This window comes from Alligator sinensis, unplaced genomic scaffold, assembly GCF_000455745.1.
Source record: "Alligator sinensis unplaced genomic scaffold, ASM45574v1 scaffold588_1, whole genome shotgun sequence".
NCBI classification, from domain to species: domain Eukaryota; kingdom Metazoa; phylum Chordata; order Crocodylia; family Alligatoridae; genus Alligator; species Alligator sinensis.
Genome location: NW_005842244.1, coordinates 908,379 through 926,978, shown reverse-complemented (window position 1 = coordinate 926,978; position 18,600 = coordinate 908,379). Strand labels below are relative to the sequence as shown.

General features: G+C 42.5%; 1 protein-coding gene across 3 annotated transcripts in view; it reads left to right on the top strand.

Annotated features, from left to right (window-relative positions):
- The window catches only part of TM2D1 (TM2 domain containing 1), a 59,433-nt gene that overhangs the window by 9,220 nt on the left and 31,613 nt on the right, over nucleotides 1-18,600 (top strand). For 2 of the 3 annotated variants that reach the window (XM_025208659.1, XM_014521707.2), the window contains exons 4-6: nucleotides 2,557-2,648; nucleotides 12,371-12,444; nucleotides 15,396-15,514. In XM_025208659.1, coding sequence (XP_025064444.1) covers nucleotides 2,557-2,648; nucleotides 12,371-12,444; nucleotides 15,396-15,506 — 277 coding nt within the window. In that variant the 3' untranslated portion in view covers nucleotides 15,507-15,514. Of the gene's footprint in view, nucleotides 1-2,556; nucleotides 2,649-12,370; nucleotides 12,445-15,395; nucleotides 15,515-16,068; nucleotides 16,144-18,600 lie in introns of all 3 variants that reach the window. The other variant, XR_003094968.1, reaches the window with a different exon arrangement.

Genomic DNA, 18,600 nt, shown 5'->3' with positions numbered 1-18,600 from the left:
GAAATATCAACTTCTAAATATCTTCCAAGATATATTAAGGGACACGACTAAAGTTAGTGTCTGTTATATATATATATATATATATATATAGAAAACCATTAGGAAGAGCAGCTTAATTATGACCTCCTGTAATAGTCTTGCATTTTTTTTTTACTTGAAGAAATGAGTAAGACTAAAAGAAGGAAAAATGTAACATTTCCTATAGCATTAACACGTTTCCATTTTGTAGCAGATATTCCGCCTCTTCTTCCCTCCCATTTCATTCTTATGTGGTACAAATGGTATTACCTGCTTATATACCTGTAGCCTTAAGGGTTTATGCTCTCTTTCAAAATATTAAAATACATGGAAGCTGCAAATTCATTAGACCAATGGACCCGTCTGGAATGGGTATTAACATGGAGGTAATTTTGTGCTCCTACATACAAACTTTTATATTGAAACTGCCTTTGTGCATTAGTGTCTGTTTGGTTGTTGACACTTCAAATTGATTAACATAACTAGAGGTTTTATCTTAGCTTTTTAAATGAAACCATTAGCATGCTTCACTACTGAAACTGTTTTCAAGACAATGATTTGTTATTTTTCACTGCGCTCAGGAAGGCCCAGTTTGTTCCATAGTATTTATACACAGAAAAGCACTGAAGTAACAGTCGCAGTTTAATCACTTAATGTCGCCATTAGGTTTTAAAGTCAATAAATCCAGATAATAAGCAAAATTGTAAATCTCTCTTTGGCATAAGAAATGCTTTATTGCAGGGGTTTGGATTCCTACGTGGCTGCCGCCTTTGAGAAATCATTTTATTCAGCTGTTATCTAAGGGCTTGTTTTGGCCATTTTCACTAATTGGATGCGTTGCCAAGTGTCAACATCAGAATAGTGGATTGGTGCATACTTTTACGGTTCTAGTTGCACTCTGGTCTGTTCCTCCTTTCTACAGGTAACTGCTCCCAAGTGCATCCACTGGTGGCTTTAGGGTTGTTAATAGCATTTGTAGCCATTTGTCCTTAGGTCACTGATTTAGCACTGAGCATAGGTAGGGACCTACCAAATTCGAGGAGGCTACCTCTAGTTTGGGGGGCAGAACCCAGGGCCTGGCAGCCATTTTGTGGGTGGGGCCCCATGACAGACAGCCCTCAGAGCCAGTCAGCAGCAAGAGGTGGGGGTGACAGCCATCTTGCCAGCACCCCACCCTCCCCCTTCTTTGGTGGGCTGCTGCAGCACTGTTAGGACTGCTAGCTCCTTCTGGGGAGCTAACATTTTATTTTCCATAAGTTTTGTGGGTTTTTTTGTCCCGCTTCCCCCCCAGGTTTCACAGGCAATGCAGGTTTTGGAAAATCCGTGAAATTGCAATTTCAGTAGGTCCCTAGGCGTAGGTCAGTAGTGCCTGAAAAGTGCCAGCATCAAGATGTCCATACCACAGATCCCAACAGTAATTGGCACTCTCTTGACTATCTCAGAAGAAGGGGTAAAGCCCTGTTGTGTGTACTAACTGTGAACACTGGCTAAGTTCAGAAAGCCTCTGGCGGAAGGTGCTCTCACTATTGTGCTTTACTTAAAGTGCTGTAAGTTAGAGTACGTTCCAACCAAACAGATGTGCTGGTCAGTGGAGGGAACTCGGTGCCTGCCTGCACTGGCCAAGATCAGCAGGCGGGAGGTGCTCCCAGGAGTCTGCAGGAGAACTGTGCTGCACCACTCCTCCCCCACCAGCTGGTGACCGTCAGCAGTGGGCAGGGGCAGAGGGGAAAGGGAACCCCCCACTGCAGGGTCTCTGCTACAGCCTGCTAGCTGGGGTCTTGAAGGGGAGGCTCCTTTCACTTGGCCCCGTTTCGCAGTGCAAGGACTCGCCAGTCCGGGCTGCCCCTCCTGCAGTTGCTGGCTGCTCCTGTCAAGAAGCTTGGGCAGGGGGGGAAGGTCCTCCACCACGGGGACCCAGCCCAGTCCTTCCCACCTCCCCAAGGACCCTAGATAGCAAACTGTGGGAGCCCTTGCAGCAGGGGAGTTCCCTTTCCCCTGTCCCAGCCTCTTTACAGCAGCAGCTTAGCCTCACATTTTGCTGCACTGGGAACTGGGGCCCAAGGGTGGGGGGCAGGGGAAAGCCCCTTGTAGACTCGGGGTGACCCCCCAAGCAACAAACTGCGGGGAGGGCCCTTGCAGCAGGGGCTCACCCCCCCACTCCTTCCTTCCAGCCACAGTTCCTGGCACAGCAAAAAGCTGTAGCTGGCAGGTCACTCGGGGAGCGGGGCTGAATGGAGCCCCTTGCCCGGACCTGGCCCTTTCCTGCTTCGTCCCCCCACTGTCAGCAAGCTGTGGGGTAGCACTCATGGCAAGAGGGGCTCTGTGTTAGAGTGGACATGTACATGGATAGTATTGCGATGTTGAAGTTTCTATGTTAACTTTTTGGAAGTAAACTAAAATTGTTAAACAACACAAGTTTCTTCTTGCATAAACAGAAACCGGCAATAGTACATAATTTCTAATTAAATTACTCAGAAAATATGCACACAGATTAATATCTTGTTTCAACTATGGCTTTTCTTTCTTGTTTCTTGGCAGAAATGGATACTCGTATAAAGTGGCAGTTGCTCTGTCTTTATTTCTTGGATGGCTGGGAGCAGACAGATTTTATCTAGGCTATCCTGCTTTAGGTAAGCTTGTTTTTTCTGGATTTGTTAAATAAAAGCTAATTCTATATTACTGCAATTTACATGTATACTTATGTCTGAAGTACTGACCTGTCAATGTATTCAAACTTACAACAGTATTTTTTACTTCACTTCAAAAGCAAAGCAGTATACAGATCTGCCTCCTAGTGTCAGTGTGTTAGCCATTTAAATGGACACAAGGTCAAACAGATTGTTATTTTAAGTCAGGGCTTTCCAATTTCAAAGCAGCTAGGGGCAACATGTCCCAAAGGCCACACCAGTAGGGGCCTTACACTGCAAGGGCAGCACTAAGATGTACCATGACCCCCAAGACTGCGCACTGAGACTCCTCCATCGTTGCACTGTCTGGGTGAGTGCTCCCTCCACTGCACCCTACCTCCCCTTCCTCTCCCTGTGGGCTCCTATGTGGCATTGCACCATGAGGGTGCTCCAAGCTACTAGCTCCTCCAACACTGTGGGCTGTGCTACATCATTTTGTACTGTGCTCTCCCCCAGGGCAGGGGCATGCAGCAGAAGCCAAGGGAAGAAGGGGGAGCCCTGAGACCCAGCTGCTACCACAGCTAGAGGAATAAGGGTAGGGGAGCCCAGGGGTTGTATTTTAAGCCCTCACAGACCCTCAGTTGGACAGCCCCAATTTAAGTGAGTATAACTCCTTTTAAAGCAAGCAGCAACAAAGAGGTACTGTGGTTAACTAGCAGGGCATGTTAGCAAATTTGATTTGGTACCATTTCCTTGGGCAAATCACTGCATTTTTCTGAACCTCAAATGGTTATGAAACTCTGAGATCTAATGAGAGAAGCTGTATTTAATATTAATATAATTATTTAGGATTTGAACTGGTTTATCCTATGGCTGAATTATAATCTTGTCACTCGTTTGGGTAATATCCATCGGTTTCTGGCCAAATAGTTCAAATACGTTTTTAAAATTCTATATGTTCTCTTTTTTTTTTTTTTATAAAAAGTAGATGTGAAATCAGACAGTCCAATAGGAACCTGAACTGACCAACTTCCTGTACTAAACAGTTGAATTGTATACCATATGAAGTCCACTGTACAATAACTATTTCATCATTATAGTTTATAAAATATAAACTTAAACTAAAAGATGCAGTGTAGGAAGATATTTTTGACTGAATTGTGATGTTCTGTAATTTAATGAATACTATGTGGTTATTGAGATGTTTACTGGGTGAAGGTATTGGTTTTATTTTGGGATGGTTTTCCTTGCAGTAGGAAGAGAGAGACTGATTTAAAATAAACTTATCTGGGGATACAAAAGCACCTGCTGAGCTGCTTAACTACTTCAAACATGCCTAAGCCACTACCCCAGAGGACAGGTCATTAGGTAACAGACAAATGCAGACTTTTAAAATACTTATTCCACTAAATCCTTTGTTCCTACTCTTAAAATAAACACAGCATTGATTTTAAGATAGCTTTTGGTCTGAATACTAGTGGTCACAAAGCCCCAAAAAGACCACCACAGATGTCAAACCCAGTTCAGCCTGGTGGATGGGGACAATTTAAACCCAGAATATTATAGCCTAGGGCCTGGTTTGAGTGGGGGAACTGCAGAAATCCACACGAGAGATAGAGAAGCACTAGACCTGATAACTGACTTTAAATACCAAAAGGAGGTTCATCTGTAACCATAGCAATATCTTATCTAAATACCTATTTTAAATTAAAAAAAACCCAGTGTTTAATGTCTGAATGATAACTGTTAACCTGCCATTAACAGGCTTGATAGATTCTACTGTTTTGTTAGCTGTTCTTTGCATGTAATTTTCTTAATTAGTATATTAACTCTAATTGCTTTCAGATACTACTTTTATCAAGCTATATTATTGAATTAATTATTTTCTTTGTGTAGATTTGCAATATGCAACTGAATATTTATTGTGTTTTTATCTTTACCAAGAATTTAAATAATTGTCTTTGGATAAAACTCTAGACTTCTTAAATTAGTGTCATGATTAATTTAACTTTTAAGAGTTTCTTTCAGTAATTTCAGTTTATTATGCCCCAGCTTATAGTTTATATTTTTAATTTACAATTGATTCAAGTTTCTTTCACAATATTCAAGGCAGTTTGAAGTTTTTGTTCTCCACTTGTATAGTGAAAGTGAAATGTTGATTGGTGAATCTACATGATCAGGTCTTAATTTTTTCTAGCACAAAATAAATAAGTTTTACAATAAGTACCAAGGGATCTAATCCTGGTTCTTCCTGGGGCAATGCTGATTATCTTTGGTGAGTCTTCTGAAGCTGGGACTGTAATGAAGTTACGCAAGGTAATAACTATGCCAAATAGCATTTTCAGGATTTGATCCACAGGGTGAAGAAGGTGACGTTGGTTTCTAGGGTATCCAGGCATCCTATTATGTTAGAACTACTGTCTCAGTATATTAAAGAATTTTTCACTTATGTTTAACTCTAGATAATATGATGTAATTGGTAGAGAAGCTAAGTATACTAGTGCCACTTCAACTGCCTCTTAAATGTGAAGTCTTGTTTTTCTAATAATGTTCTCTGTCCTTATGGAGAGTTCTGTGTTAACATCTGTGGTCTCTTTTCTGAGATTCTATAATTAGCATACTTATTTTCCCATCTGTTGCATAAAAAGATTAAATCCTCTAAGATTCCTTTTTTGGAATCAGTTGATAACTCAAGATGTCCATTTTCCATGGTACCAATGCTTCAAGTTGTTTCCTTTTTATCTGTGGGACTTAGAATAAGAATGTGCAATATTTTTAGGTTTCAGACACTTGTATGAAAAGCCTTTAATACAGAAGGCTTAACTTCTGTATTTCTTGCACTTAAATTGGTGGAGAACAGTGAAGCAGAAACAAAATTAATTTATTGATTTTTCTATCTCATTGTCAAAAATGTGTTGCTTGACACACCTGCACTATGGCTAACAAATGGAACTATCTGAAATCTTGCAGGTTATTTTTAAGAGATGACTTGTAAAGCAGCAGGCTTCCTTAAATGTGGAAAGAAATCACCCTTTTTAAGAGCATGGGCTGGTTTGGGACCTGGATCAGGTCCATAGGCCTACCTCACATGCCAGAGCCAGTTTGATGCAGGTGACACATGCAGTGTGTGCCCTGGACTGGCCTCACATGATGCTTTTAGCATACATGCCGCCTCTAGCCCTGTGCACTGCATGTAGCATGCACTGACCTTGGCCCTTGCTTGGTACATGGGCTGGTTCTGGATGGGTGCCCCACACAGTGCACAAGCTGGTCTGGTGTGCATGCTGCATGTGGCGCCTGCATTGGTCCGGCCCTGTGGGCTGGCTCCAATGTGCAAGGCTGGTTTGTGGGCCTGATCTGGACCAGACCCAGATCCAGCATACAGGGGTAGTATGTCATAAAGCATGTAGCCAAGACTGGCCTCGCACACTGTGTAGCACACCGGCTCCAGGTCCCATGCTGTGTGAAGTCTGCGCCAGAAGGGCTCTGCATGCAGTGCACTGGGCTGGGTCAATGTGTGTTGCATACAGCATACCGGTCCGAAACGTAATAGGCCACGCTGCAGGCCGGATCTTTGACACTCCTGATTTACAGCCTATGTATCCTGTTCGTGTTTTGAAAACGGAAAACATTCATTCATCAACTCACTTAACATTTAGGAAGGAGTAATGTTTTTACTTCTTCATAAATGTGGTTTTGGCCTACTGTTTCTTAAAGGCATTTTCACACTGCTTTTTGAAAGCTGGAGCAAGTATACCCCATTCATCATTTCTACATACATCAGATACCTATTTTTCAATAAGGGCACTTTGGACTGTACAAAGGCTTGACTTTAAACCAGTTTCTCTTGCTTCAAAAAATTATCAAAACAGGATGTTGCAAGATAAGTCTCCTGTTGTTAAGTTAGTAGGTAAAAGTTTCACTTAGAAGTATTTCTTTTTCAATTGGTAAATGTAATCCTCAAAGGTGTAGGAACAATTGCATTAACTTTAACCAGGCTTTGCAAAAAGCACCCAACACCACTCCACTGATGCACCACTTTTCTTATCATTTGTTTCTCAGCAATTTTTATCTTGGTTTGTCTGCTCTCAAGAAGAGCCTACTGCACTAAATAATATCAGTTTGTGAGGTTTTCTGTGAAGAGACTACCAAGCTCTTTCACACTGGCATCTAAATTTGTGTTTGAACCATCTTTGAAATGGGGAAGTCATCTACTTGGCTATTTAAAAAAAACAGCAACCAACCAACCTGTGCCAGCCTAAGCCTTAATAGTTAAGAAACTCTTTTTCCATGACTTATTGAAAACTGAATCATTGTCATAAGTACCACAATATTTAGACTTCTAACTTAGGTCTAAAAAAACTAGTTCTTGACTGCAAAAACACTTATTAGTTCCTGATAGAATCATAGAAAATAAGGGTTGGAAGGAAACTCAGGAGATCTAGTCCAACCCCCTGCTCAAAGCAGGACCAGCTCCAATTATCATCCCAGTCAAGGCTTTGTCTAGCCAGGTCTTAAAACCCTCCAAGGATGGAGATTCCACAGCCTCTCTGAGTAACCTGTTCCAGTGCTTTACTATCCTCCCAGCGATGAAGTTTTTCCTAATATCTAACCTAAACTTCCCTTCATGCAACCTGAGACTGTTGCTTCTTGTTCTGTTATCTGCCCCCACTGAGAACAGTCCAGCTCCATCCTCTTTTGGAACAACCCTTCAGGTAGTTAAGGGATGCTATTAAATCTTCTCTGTCTTCTCTTCACCAGACTAACTAAGCCCAGTTCCCTCCACTTCTCCTCAAAAGTCATGTGCCCCAGCTCCTGAACCACTTTTGTTGCCATCCGCTGGATGGCAACATAATTTGTCTATATCCTTTCTGTAGTGAGGGTCCCAACACTGGACACAATACTCCAGATGTGGCCTCACCAGCTTTGAGCAGGGGGAAATAATCACTTCCCTTGATCTGCTGGCAACGCTCCTACTAATACAGCTCTGTATGCTATTAGCCTTCTTGGCAACAAGAACACACTGTTGCCTCATATTTAGCTGCTTGTCCACTGTAACCCCCAGGTCCTTTTCTGCAGAACTGCTGCTAGGCCAGTCAGCCTGTACCAGTGTATGGAATTGTTCTGTTCTAAGTGCAGGACTTTGCCCTTGTAGTTATTGAACCTCATAAGATTTCTTTTGGTCCAATCCTCTAATTCATCAAGGTTTCTCTGAATCCTAGCCCTACCCTCCAGTGTATCCACTACCTCCCCCAGCTTGGCGTCATCTGCAGACTTGCTGAGTGTACACTACATCTCTTCTCAAGATGATGTAGGAAGGACACATCATATAGTCCAGACTTTTAGTCCCAATCAATAATCTTGCCTTTTCTGAGTCGCTAAAGGCTCAGTGCTCTTAGTTACCCTCTGCAGGGTGAAAAAAATTATGCTTAACATGGGACAGGTCCCATGCCTAGTAAGTATTTCAAACATACTAATGGTGGTGTTGGTGCGCCACTTCTCTAAAAACATGGATTAAGGGACAGTCAATGAAACTGAAAGGCAACAGACTTAAAACTGGTAAATACGTATATGATGCACAGTTATCCTCTGGAATTCCTTTCAGCAAAATGCCTTTCAGGAGGGCAGCAGAATTCAAACAAGAATCTGGCACATGGATAGTAGAGACAGTTATCACAGAGAGGATTTTTAAAATATAGGATATACAGGCCTTACTGCTTGGGAGGTTGGTCATCCTCTAGAGATGGTGGTTGCCCGTAAGTAAAGTTATCTGACTTATCTGCTCAGTATGGCAGTTTCTGTGAATGTTAAACCTGTGGGTACCTTTTCATGTGCTCTTATATGCTGGAAGCTTGTTGGTCTAACAACATTAACATGCAGCTTCAAATAAGTAATCCTTCCTTCTCATGTTAAGGACTGTGTGCTAATTTCCTATTTCAGTCTTTTCCTTTTCCTTTTCCTTTTTTTTTTTTTAAGACCTTCAAAAACAGTGGTTGGCAACTTTTAAGGCTGCAGACCAGATAGGCCTAGTTTGGGTCACCGGGTAGGAGGCTGGGTGATAGGACCTACCTGCTATGCCACTTTTCCCTGCTGGCATAGGGGAAGCGACTGTTGCCAGAGCCCCCACATCCATGGGCCCATGGACCATAGGTTGCTGACCCCTGTTCAAAATAACATATAGTCACATGCACACACATCCTTTTCCTTCCTCTCCCCTCCTCCCACCCCCATTTGGTGTAGTGGTATAATTTATGACAAACACCACAGTCAGACACTGTAGCATTGCATCTATTCCACAAGTATCTTGAATCTTCCAGAGTTCTAAGAATCCCCCAAATGTCCCATTCAAATGCTTCATATAGCAATTAAAAGCGAACACTAATTCAGAATTTTGAGCTCCAATGCAACAGCCTACACTCCAACTCTGATGTCTTCCCTTACTTAAGATGGATTTATTTTTATGAGGCTGGGTTGGGTTTTTTTTGTTTTAATGAATAAAGGTTCAGATCTCTATATTATTGGAACTTAGAGCTGTTTCTGTACAAAATTTCAAGTTTGATCAGTGAATGAATTGGTGCATGAGTCTTTGATTTCCTGTTATTGTTGCCAAAAACAGCTTTGATATTCAGAATGGTTCGAAGGTTACTGTGTTTGGGTTCATTAAGGGCAGGTCCTGTCAGACTGATTGCCTTCTACGATCAGGTCACAAAATTATTGGACACAGGTGTTGCGGTGGACGTAGTCTTTCTGGACTTCAGGAAGTCCTTTGACACTGTCTCCCATCCCATTCTCATGAAAGAGCTAGGGACTGTGGCACTGATGCCAACACAGTCAGGTGGGTCGCAAATTGGCTGAGGGGCCGCACCCAGAGAGTGGTGGTGGACGGGTCTTATTCGACCTGGAGGGATGTGGACAGTGGGGTCCCCCAGGGCTCAGTCCTTGGGCCCGCACTGTTTAATCTCTCTGTTAGCGACTTGGACAAGGGGGTGAAAAGCACCCTGTTCAAATTTGCTGATGACACCGAGATCTGGGGTGAGGTGGGCACACAAAGGGAGGGACAGGATACAGCTGGACCTGGATAGGTTACAGGGGTAGGCAAATGAGAATAGGATGGGATTCAGTACTGACAAGTGCAGGATGCTACATTAAGGCAGTAAGAACCAGCAGCATGCCTATAGCCTGGGGATCTCCCTTCTTGAAAGCACGGTGGCAGACAGAGATCTTGGAGTCATGATTAATTCCAAAATGAACGTGAGCCGCCAATGTGAGGACGCGGTCAGTAAGGCTAACTGCACCTTGTCATGGATCACAGGCAGGATCAAGAAGGTGATCCTCCCCCTCTATGCGACACTGGTCAGGCCACAGCTGGAGTACTGCGTCCAGTTCTGGGCGCCCCACTTCAGGAGAGATGTGGCCAGCATCGAGAGGGTCCAGAGGAGGGCCACCCGCATGATCAGGAGTCAGCAGAGCAGACCCTATGAGGAGAGGCTACAGGACCTGAACCTGTTCAGCCTTCACAAGAGAAGGCTGAGAGGGGATCTGGTAGTCGTCTATAAACTTACCAGGGGGGACCAGCGGGGAATGGGAGAGACCCTGTTCACCTGAGCACCTCCCAGAGTAACAAGGAATAAAGGCCATAAGTTGTTTGAGAGTAGGTTCAGACTGGACATTAGAAGACACTATTTCACAGTCAGGATAGCTAGGATCTGGAACCAACTTCCAAAGGAAGTGGTGCTGACTTCTAACTTGGGGGTCTTGAAGAAGAGGCTTGACAGTTACCTAGCTGTGGTCATATGAGCCCAGTATTCTCTCCTGTCCAGGGCAGGGGGTTGAACTTGATGATCTACTTTGGTCCCTTCTGACCCCTACATCTATGAATCTATGAACAGCTTTTATCTTTAAAAAAAAAAAAAAAAGAGAGAGAGAAATCAATAAAACGGTTTACTTGTCAGCGAGCAATTTATTTTTGGGTCATCTATTCCCTGACAGGAGTAGAAATCAAGACATTTTGCAGAAACGTGGTGAAAAAATGCTCTTATAGACATCTGCTTGCTTCTGCTGTGCTTAAAGGGAGCACTGGTATATCCAAACTAATGAATACAAGTGAACAAGTTGATTTATTTTGCAGGGTTCACAATGTAATCTCCTAACTCTAAATTTAAATAACCCATTTACTATGGGTAGGACCACTAACATTTTTTTCACTCTATATTCTTTCACTTATTTGGTCAAAGTTTCTTGAATTTTAGTTCCTCCTTTCATTAACTTTCTCTACACTCCCCCAAAACAAAACTTGGACTCAGTAACAGTGTTTTATACAGCCTGTACCGCAACTGAAATGATACAGTCCACATTAGCTCTGCAGCCAATTGCACAGGTAAAATGCTTACAAACATAGAGCTACCATCTCGACTGCAGTCACCATATTGTTAGTGTGGTAAAAGGGGTTTGTTGGGTCTCTAAAATACTCAAATGTGTTTAGCACTTGGTGAGATGGTGAAATAATCTACCATAAAAATTCTGTGTGGAGGATTTTCCAGATACGGAGACAGGTAGGTACTCTTGTATTTACCAAAGAAGTTGGCATGTGATATGTTAATATTGTCTCTGAATTTATCCTGGTGCTGAGATTTGTTGTGTTAGCTGTTTGTGACTTCAAAGCCACTGCTGCTGTCAAACTGTGTATGACAGACTGCTACAAGTTTCACAGATCAGCCATTAGGAACAACATTTATATACCTTTATATTTTTGCAAATAATAAGGCCTGCATGTCTTATTGCTTATCCTGCAATTGGTATTTCCATTTCTCTCGGCATGAACTTATTATTAAATCTCCATTTTTTTTCTGTTGTGTTTCTCCTGTAAAATATATGGAGAGAGGTGTATTGTCAGTGTTTATTTTTATTACATCAGAAGGATGCCATGTGCTTTATGGATAGGTATAAACATAAGCTCCCTGTTGAGAGCATTTTGCAGTATATCCTGCTATTACCTTGACCTGGTTACAGGGGAAACATCTATGCATTCCTTTTCTTAAGTAAAATTCCCTTGAATGTCCCAGTGTCTTGGGAGCCTGAAACTTTTAGGTCATCTTTTCAATTGGAGCTGTTTTATTTAAAGCCATTGAAAAAGATCATTTAGTCTTAAATTTTATCTAAAATGTATTTCTTCCCCATATTCTATGGACAACTCTCAATGAAGCAATCATTTGTTAGTCATTTTAGACATGTCCCAGTGGAATTGGGACAAATATCCAAAAGTTTAGTTGGAGGGGAAGCAGGAGGAGGACATAAAGTGGTTACTTTTGTGTCTATTAGAAGTGGTATCCAAACCTAGCATGTAATGCAATTAATATGTAATGCGGTTTGAAACAATAGAAAGTTTGACATTAAATAAGTCTTACAGCTTAATTGCATGAAGATTCCTGTGTTCTTTATGTGAACTCAGACTAGCACATAAGGAAAAGAATCTCAACAATTTAAGATGATTGTAATAATTCATGTCTGCTAAATTTAACTAATATAATTAAGTCAGCTTCTTCAAAGGTGGCATAAGCGAAGACTATCTAATTATTAAAGATTTGAATTAATTTTAGTTATGATAAATCAAGTCTTTTTTTGGGGTGGAGTGGGAGTCGGAGAAATGCCAACTGTTTAGAAACTGTAAAGTCCTCTAAATGATAGAGAACTTCCCAAGGTTGAAATGAAATCTTTTTTTTTTTTAGGTTTGCTAAAGTTTTGCACTGTAGGTTTTTGTGGAATTGGAAGCCTAATTGATTTCATTCTTATTTCCATGCAGGTAAGTCGATGCCTTCAAATTGAGATACAAAAAAAAAAAAAAAAGTTCTTTTCTACTTAAGAAAAGGTCCAGTTTAGTCCAAAAGGTGGCCAGTCACCTGTCCAAAAGACTTTTCTTAATCTTTTTGCATTAAAATCTATATACTTACATCTCAGTTATGTTTATAATCTTACATTGAAGAGGACATGAACATGAAGGTTTACAGATTTGAAGTTTTTAAAAACTATGGACTGGATATTTGTTCCAACTGCTGCAGTGCAACTACCTTTTAGGTATAAGTTTGAGGCTTTTTCACCACAAAAACAATACTTTGTAACCACAGAATGAAACCCAACACATTTACAACCAGCTGAAGAACATTAGGCAAAATTTAATTCCCCATTGCAAGTATGTGGCTTAGTCATGTGAGGTGTAAGATACCCCAGGATTTTGTGACTATTGGTATTTAAGGTCATTGGCTTAATACCGCACTTGGGAGACATCTGTAAGTGCGTCCAAAAAGACTGCACTGATGAACCTGATGGTCTAGGATGGTATTTGAATGACTTTAAGAACAGAGTCCCATTTAAAGACAGTGGAGCCTGTGCTCTAAATTCACTCCACTACTTTTAAATTTAACTCCTCTCCCAACAGCTACAGATTAAAATTTTATCTTTGTTAATCGGTCACTGACTTGCTGATTAATGGTGCTGCAGAAGTCGGGTTTTAGTTACTATTGTTTTGTGTAGACATACCAGGGTGTTGGAAACCAGAAAAGAGGAGAAAGAGAAGATGCTGATTATCCAGATATATGGTAAAATTTCAGTAATCCAACTTTGTTTTCTTCACAAACTAGAAAGTGACAGATACAATGCATAATTTTATAACTAAAATATATTAAAATATCCAGCGCGTCTTTGAGCAAAGGAGTGTGTGATGTTTCAACAATCTTGGTCTGGCTACTTTGCTCTGTGTCTATATCAGCTTTACTCTTGCTTCCTGCTTCATTTCTCCAAAGTGGAAAGAAGCTGTACTTTTGTAAATAATACTTTATGAACGCAACTGTCAATTTGAACTGAGTTTGGGAGCCAGCTTTAGTTAGTGTTCTTGACCCTCCTGAAATATCTTATCAGAAGGCATAACACACCAGCTTTGCGTGTGTTCCATTGTGGTGCACTTACAGATGATATACTACATCTACTATTCTGAACGTAATAAAATTCCTGTTCTCCATTTTTAAGTTTACATGTGATCATCTGCTAGCTTACCCCATGATTTAAGGTGGGAGGAGGCATGGATGAGGGAGTGCTGCCACTTTATCTTGGGGCAAAAGAAGTGTGATTGAAAAAGTGTGGTTTCATTTTGGAGTGACAGTTTGTGCCTCACAGAGATGACTTCCTCTATTTCTGGGATAATATCCATGTCCTGAATGTTTGAATACAGCTTTTGGGTTTTTTTTTTCCAATTTTGTATTTTGCTTATTGGCCATCAACGTTTTGCATTTTGTTGAAAACTGTTAGGGCAAAGAAATTGCCAGTCTCTCAGGGATAAAATCCTGGACTGTAGGAAGGAAGCAAACAAAGATGTTACTGTCTCTTGACCCTGGATAAACAGAATACTTCAACTTATTTGTTGTGCAATTCATAAATTTTCTTTGCTACTCTGCAAAGACATACATCTTCATCCAGTTATGTAGCCTGTTCTAAATCTGCTAACAATAATGGTTATGACACGATGAAATAGCTTGCCTTTATTCTGTATAACACGTATTTTTACATTCTTCTGTGTCATACCTACCCAAAAAGTTAACCCCCACTGACCCAGGAAAACATCTCTTAAGCAGAAGATCTATTCTGAATAAAGAGTGAAGGGAAACGAGAAAAGGAATAGCAGGTGCAAAAAATTTAAACTACCTGAACAGTCTAACAAAAGCAGCAGAATTAATGGCTTTCCATCATGCCTAGAAGACTGCCAGTAAGGGACTTGACAGTCCTGGCCCTATTCCACCTTAATTCCGGTTCTTATCCGATGTCAGTCATCATGGAATCCGAGTTCATCAGGCGTAGAAAAGTGAAACAACTTGTCTAAAACTGTACCACTTCTTGTAATCATCTCTTGACCCTCATTTTTCCACCCTATGTAATAAATTATGCCACCTCCCTGTAGACTAATATTCCTATTTCTAGACATTTACGGTTCAAGGGAAGATGGTGTCTGGCTGCTTCTCCTCCCTCCTGAGAGAGTTCATGACATGAAATTCAATTATCATTTGGTACCACTATTATTCTTAGAACAATAAGGAACCAGTCTCAGAGCAGTGTTGCAGCTGAGATCCTTCAATCTAGACTTTTGAAAAGCTTTAATCTTTGGGACAGTTGTAAGAAGTTGGGATGTGCATGTATGTAATATTATGTTCACGCACATAGTTTTGTAGTATTTTAGTCGTAAAATATATATACCAGTAACCTTTCCTCCCATCACCTGCAGGCACGGTTGAGGGCAGTTTCCCTATAGGTTTTTTTTAAAAAGAAGAGGAGAAATCCAAGGAAAGCCACCCTCCTGTTCCTTACTAGGGTAGCATTTCCAAGTTAGTGCCATCTTCCCAGTCTCTCCCTTATCCCCACTCTAACTTTTCACTGAAATGGAGTTGTCTAGATACCTTCTGTCAGCAAAATCTTCTAGGACCACCTTCTATGACTTGAATCCTGACTAGTTCCTCCTACAGTTGAAGTGTAGCAGCTCGTTCCCCAGTGTCATTTGTTGTTTGAGCAGAAGTCCTAGGGAAGTATTCCTTCAAAAAAAGTGCTTACTAAAATGGTTCATTTGCAGGCACAACTTTAAGATGAGTCCACTTTTATATTTTACTGATTGAGCATGACTAATTTTATGATGGACAAGCTAACAGTAATTAAGACAGTAGCACAAAAACGTTTATTTTTAATTCATATTGAAAATATTTTTCTCTTTTCTAGATTGTTGGACCTTCTGATGGCTCTAGTTATATTATAGATTACTATGGAGCACGGCTTACCAGGCTGAGTATTACCAATGGAACCTTCAGAAAAATGCAGACATATCCCTAAGCCTGGCAGTAAGTCTCTCTCCCAGTCTCTCTACATGCACACACATACTTGATTGTGTTTATTGATTCAGTAAACTCCTAAAATGGATGTAGACTTAGTTCTGATGAAAGTGTCATTAATAAATATCTTTCTATATATTAAATGTTATACATTGGACAAAGATGGCAAATAGTAAATTTCATCAGGCAAATTACTTTGTCTTAGAGCAGGTGTGCCAAACATATGGTCTATGGGCCAGATTCACCCCACAGAATCATTCCATCTGGTCTGATGGTAGTCCAGCGGCTACTGGAAGATGGGGGCCTGGCCAGTAGAGCATGGCCTGCCACAGAATTTGGGGTCCCTGGACCCCAATGGACATAGCTTTCAGTGGCAGAGGGGTAAATGAGGGCTGTTCCTTGCTGCCACTCGTGACCCCTCCCCACAGTGCTGCTGCCTGATTTCCTATGCCCTCCTCTTTACCCTGTGTCCTGCACTGCTGCTCAAGTTTCCCCTCACCCTGTGCTGCCCAGCTCACTGCTGCTCTCTCTTGGACCCACCCCAGCTATTGTTGGCTCCACAGATCCTGCCTGGGACAAGCTCTTCTGGTTTGGATCAAACCTAGGATCTAAAGTGTTTGACACCCCTGCCTTTAAAGGTACTCATTTTTCAGGTTGCATATATGTGACTAATCTTTCTAGAAACATACAACTCAGGGTTCTGAAGTTATACCACGTCTTAGGTATACAGATGCTTAGAATTTGCACTGTCAATGTTTTGTCGTTCAGTGTGATTTTGAATTTTTTACTGGGATAAAAGTGAGTTTGGGGGTTGACAAGGCATCTGGGATGACAGCCTATAATCTATTGAACTTTGAAAGTTTGATATCATCAGTGGGGCCAAGATTTCAGCCATGGTAGCTTAAGTGTCAATTGTGTGTCACCGTTTCCAGGATGTAAGACCTCTGCAATAGTTATGGAGTGATAACGATTTTTTAAAGACCTGGAAATTGTATTTTTCTCATTTTGTTTAAAAAAAACACATGGATGGGCCCAACTTCTGTGTTGATTTATTTTGTAATGCAACCCTGCTACTATGAGGGCTTTTTCTGTAGAGATCAATGACAATCTTCAGTAGTGCTTGCAAAATGTAGGCCACTCTTTAGCATAGCTGATTAGCAGCTGAAAAGGGGTTGTTTAAAAAAACCCCATAAATGAAGTACCTGAATTCAACAGTGAAAAGTGACATTGGGCATTGAAATTGGACTAGAACCTGTATATTTTTCCTGACTTGAATCTTGCAAAGCAAACATTTTGTCTCAAATGGATTCTAAAATTAAACATCTTTTTACCATCTTCCCTATAATTGTCTTTGAAAAAGACATAGGTGCTTTATGTTTAATGGTACAGAATATCAGGAGTAAGAATTTCTTGTACTGCTTATGTTACTAGAGGGTAAAAATTATGTAAACTATTCACTAATATCCTTGGTCCTTTTTTTAAATGGAGACCTGATAATAAAGTATTTTGTGCTGTCCAAGATGTATCTACTTTCCTTAATGTATGGGGATCACCAGAAGATAGTGTTGATGTTTAAATAGTCAGTATCTTTTTACTAGGGGTGCGCTGCTAGAGATTTTTGGGGCCGATACCAATGACCGATTTTTAAGGAGCCATGTCGGCTTATACTTATCTGATTCACATATGCAGCTGGGCAGCTTGGAGACCAGCATCAGGTGGTGTTGTGGGGGGGAGCTGGTCGAGGCCCCTGTGGTGATGGAGGGAGTGGGGCAGGGGCAAGCACTGCTCAGCCCGGGGTGGAGTGGGCACAGGATAGAGCCACGAGCGGCTCATTCACGGGGCGGGGAGGTGGGCTTGCGCCACTAAGCATACCTCAGGAGGGCGGCGAGGGAGATGTGTTCCCCCGGATCTGCGTGCGGGGTAGGGCCGGCTGCCGCTGCAGACTGGGTCTGGGGAAGTGCAGAGATCTTCCCGGCGGGAGGGCTGGGCCGGGCTGCACTCAAGACAGGCAGCAGTGATGGCAGTGGGAGGGAGCTCCAGCCACCCCAAAATTCACTATAGCCCCCCTCCCAGCACTGCTGCCACATGCTCCGAGCGCAGCCGAGCCCAGTGCTGCCCTAACCTAATACCTCCACTGGGAAGAGCCTGGTACAGCCCCCAGCCCCAGCCTGCCCTACCCTGCATGCAGATCTGGGGGCACACGCCCCCCATGCCCTCCCAGGGTGCGTGCAGTGGCAGGAGCTGCCCCCCCCCACACCCCACCAGGTGAGCTGCTTGCATCTTTTCTGCGCCCGCCCCAGCTGAGCAGTGCCTGCCTCTGCCCCACTCCCTCTGTCGCCACAGGGGGCCTTAATCTGTGCCCCCACCCATGCCCCTTCCCTCCTCCCCTCACCCTTCCCGCACAACAGACTTACCAGCCAATGCCGCTCTCCAAGCTGCCATGCTGCGCACATGCATGGGACATTTATCAGCCACATTATCGGCCACATTGGGCAAATATAGTCAATTTCTGATGCTGTCAATTTTCCCTATATTGGTGCGTATCCAATATAGGACCGAGGTATCGGTGAACCTCTGCTTCTTACTACTTAATCCAGTGGTGGCCAACCTTTTTCCCTAGTGAACCTGATAAGCATTTCCTGGTCCATCTGTGGGCTGGATCTGGACAGTGGTCCCAATTCGGCACCCAGGGTGGGCACAACAGGCACTATCTGGCTGCAGATCCGGGGGGTAGGCAGGGTGTGGAGCCTGCGCCCCGCTCCGCCTGGTCTATCAGGGTGTTGCCCCTCCCCTCAACTCGCCTGCCATGACTTGGATGTAAATATATACCTTAAGAGGGGTCTACAGTGGAGATCTTTATCCTGGGTGGGGCCTCCCAATAGATGGTGTTACTCATGGTCGTCTGACCCGGTGGTCCACGGGGCTCTGCCTCCCCTACACCCCGTCCACATGCCAACTGCTGGGTGATGCGTTCAAGATGTTTCCAGGCCTCATATGACAGCCTCAGACCGGTTCTCCGGTTCCCGGTCGTTCTCCCTGCTTCTGGGAGCGATTTCTCCTTTCTCCTCTTTTACAGGAAATACTCCTCCGAGTTA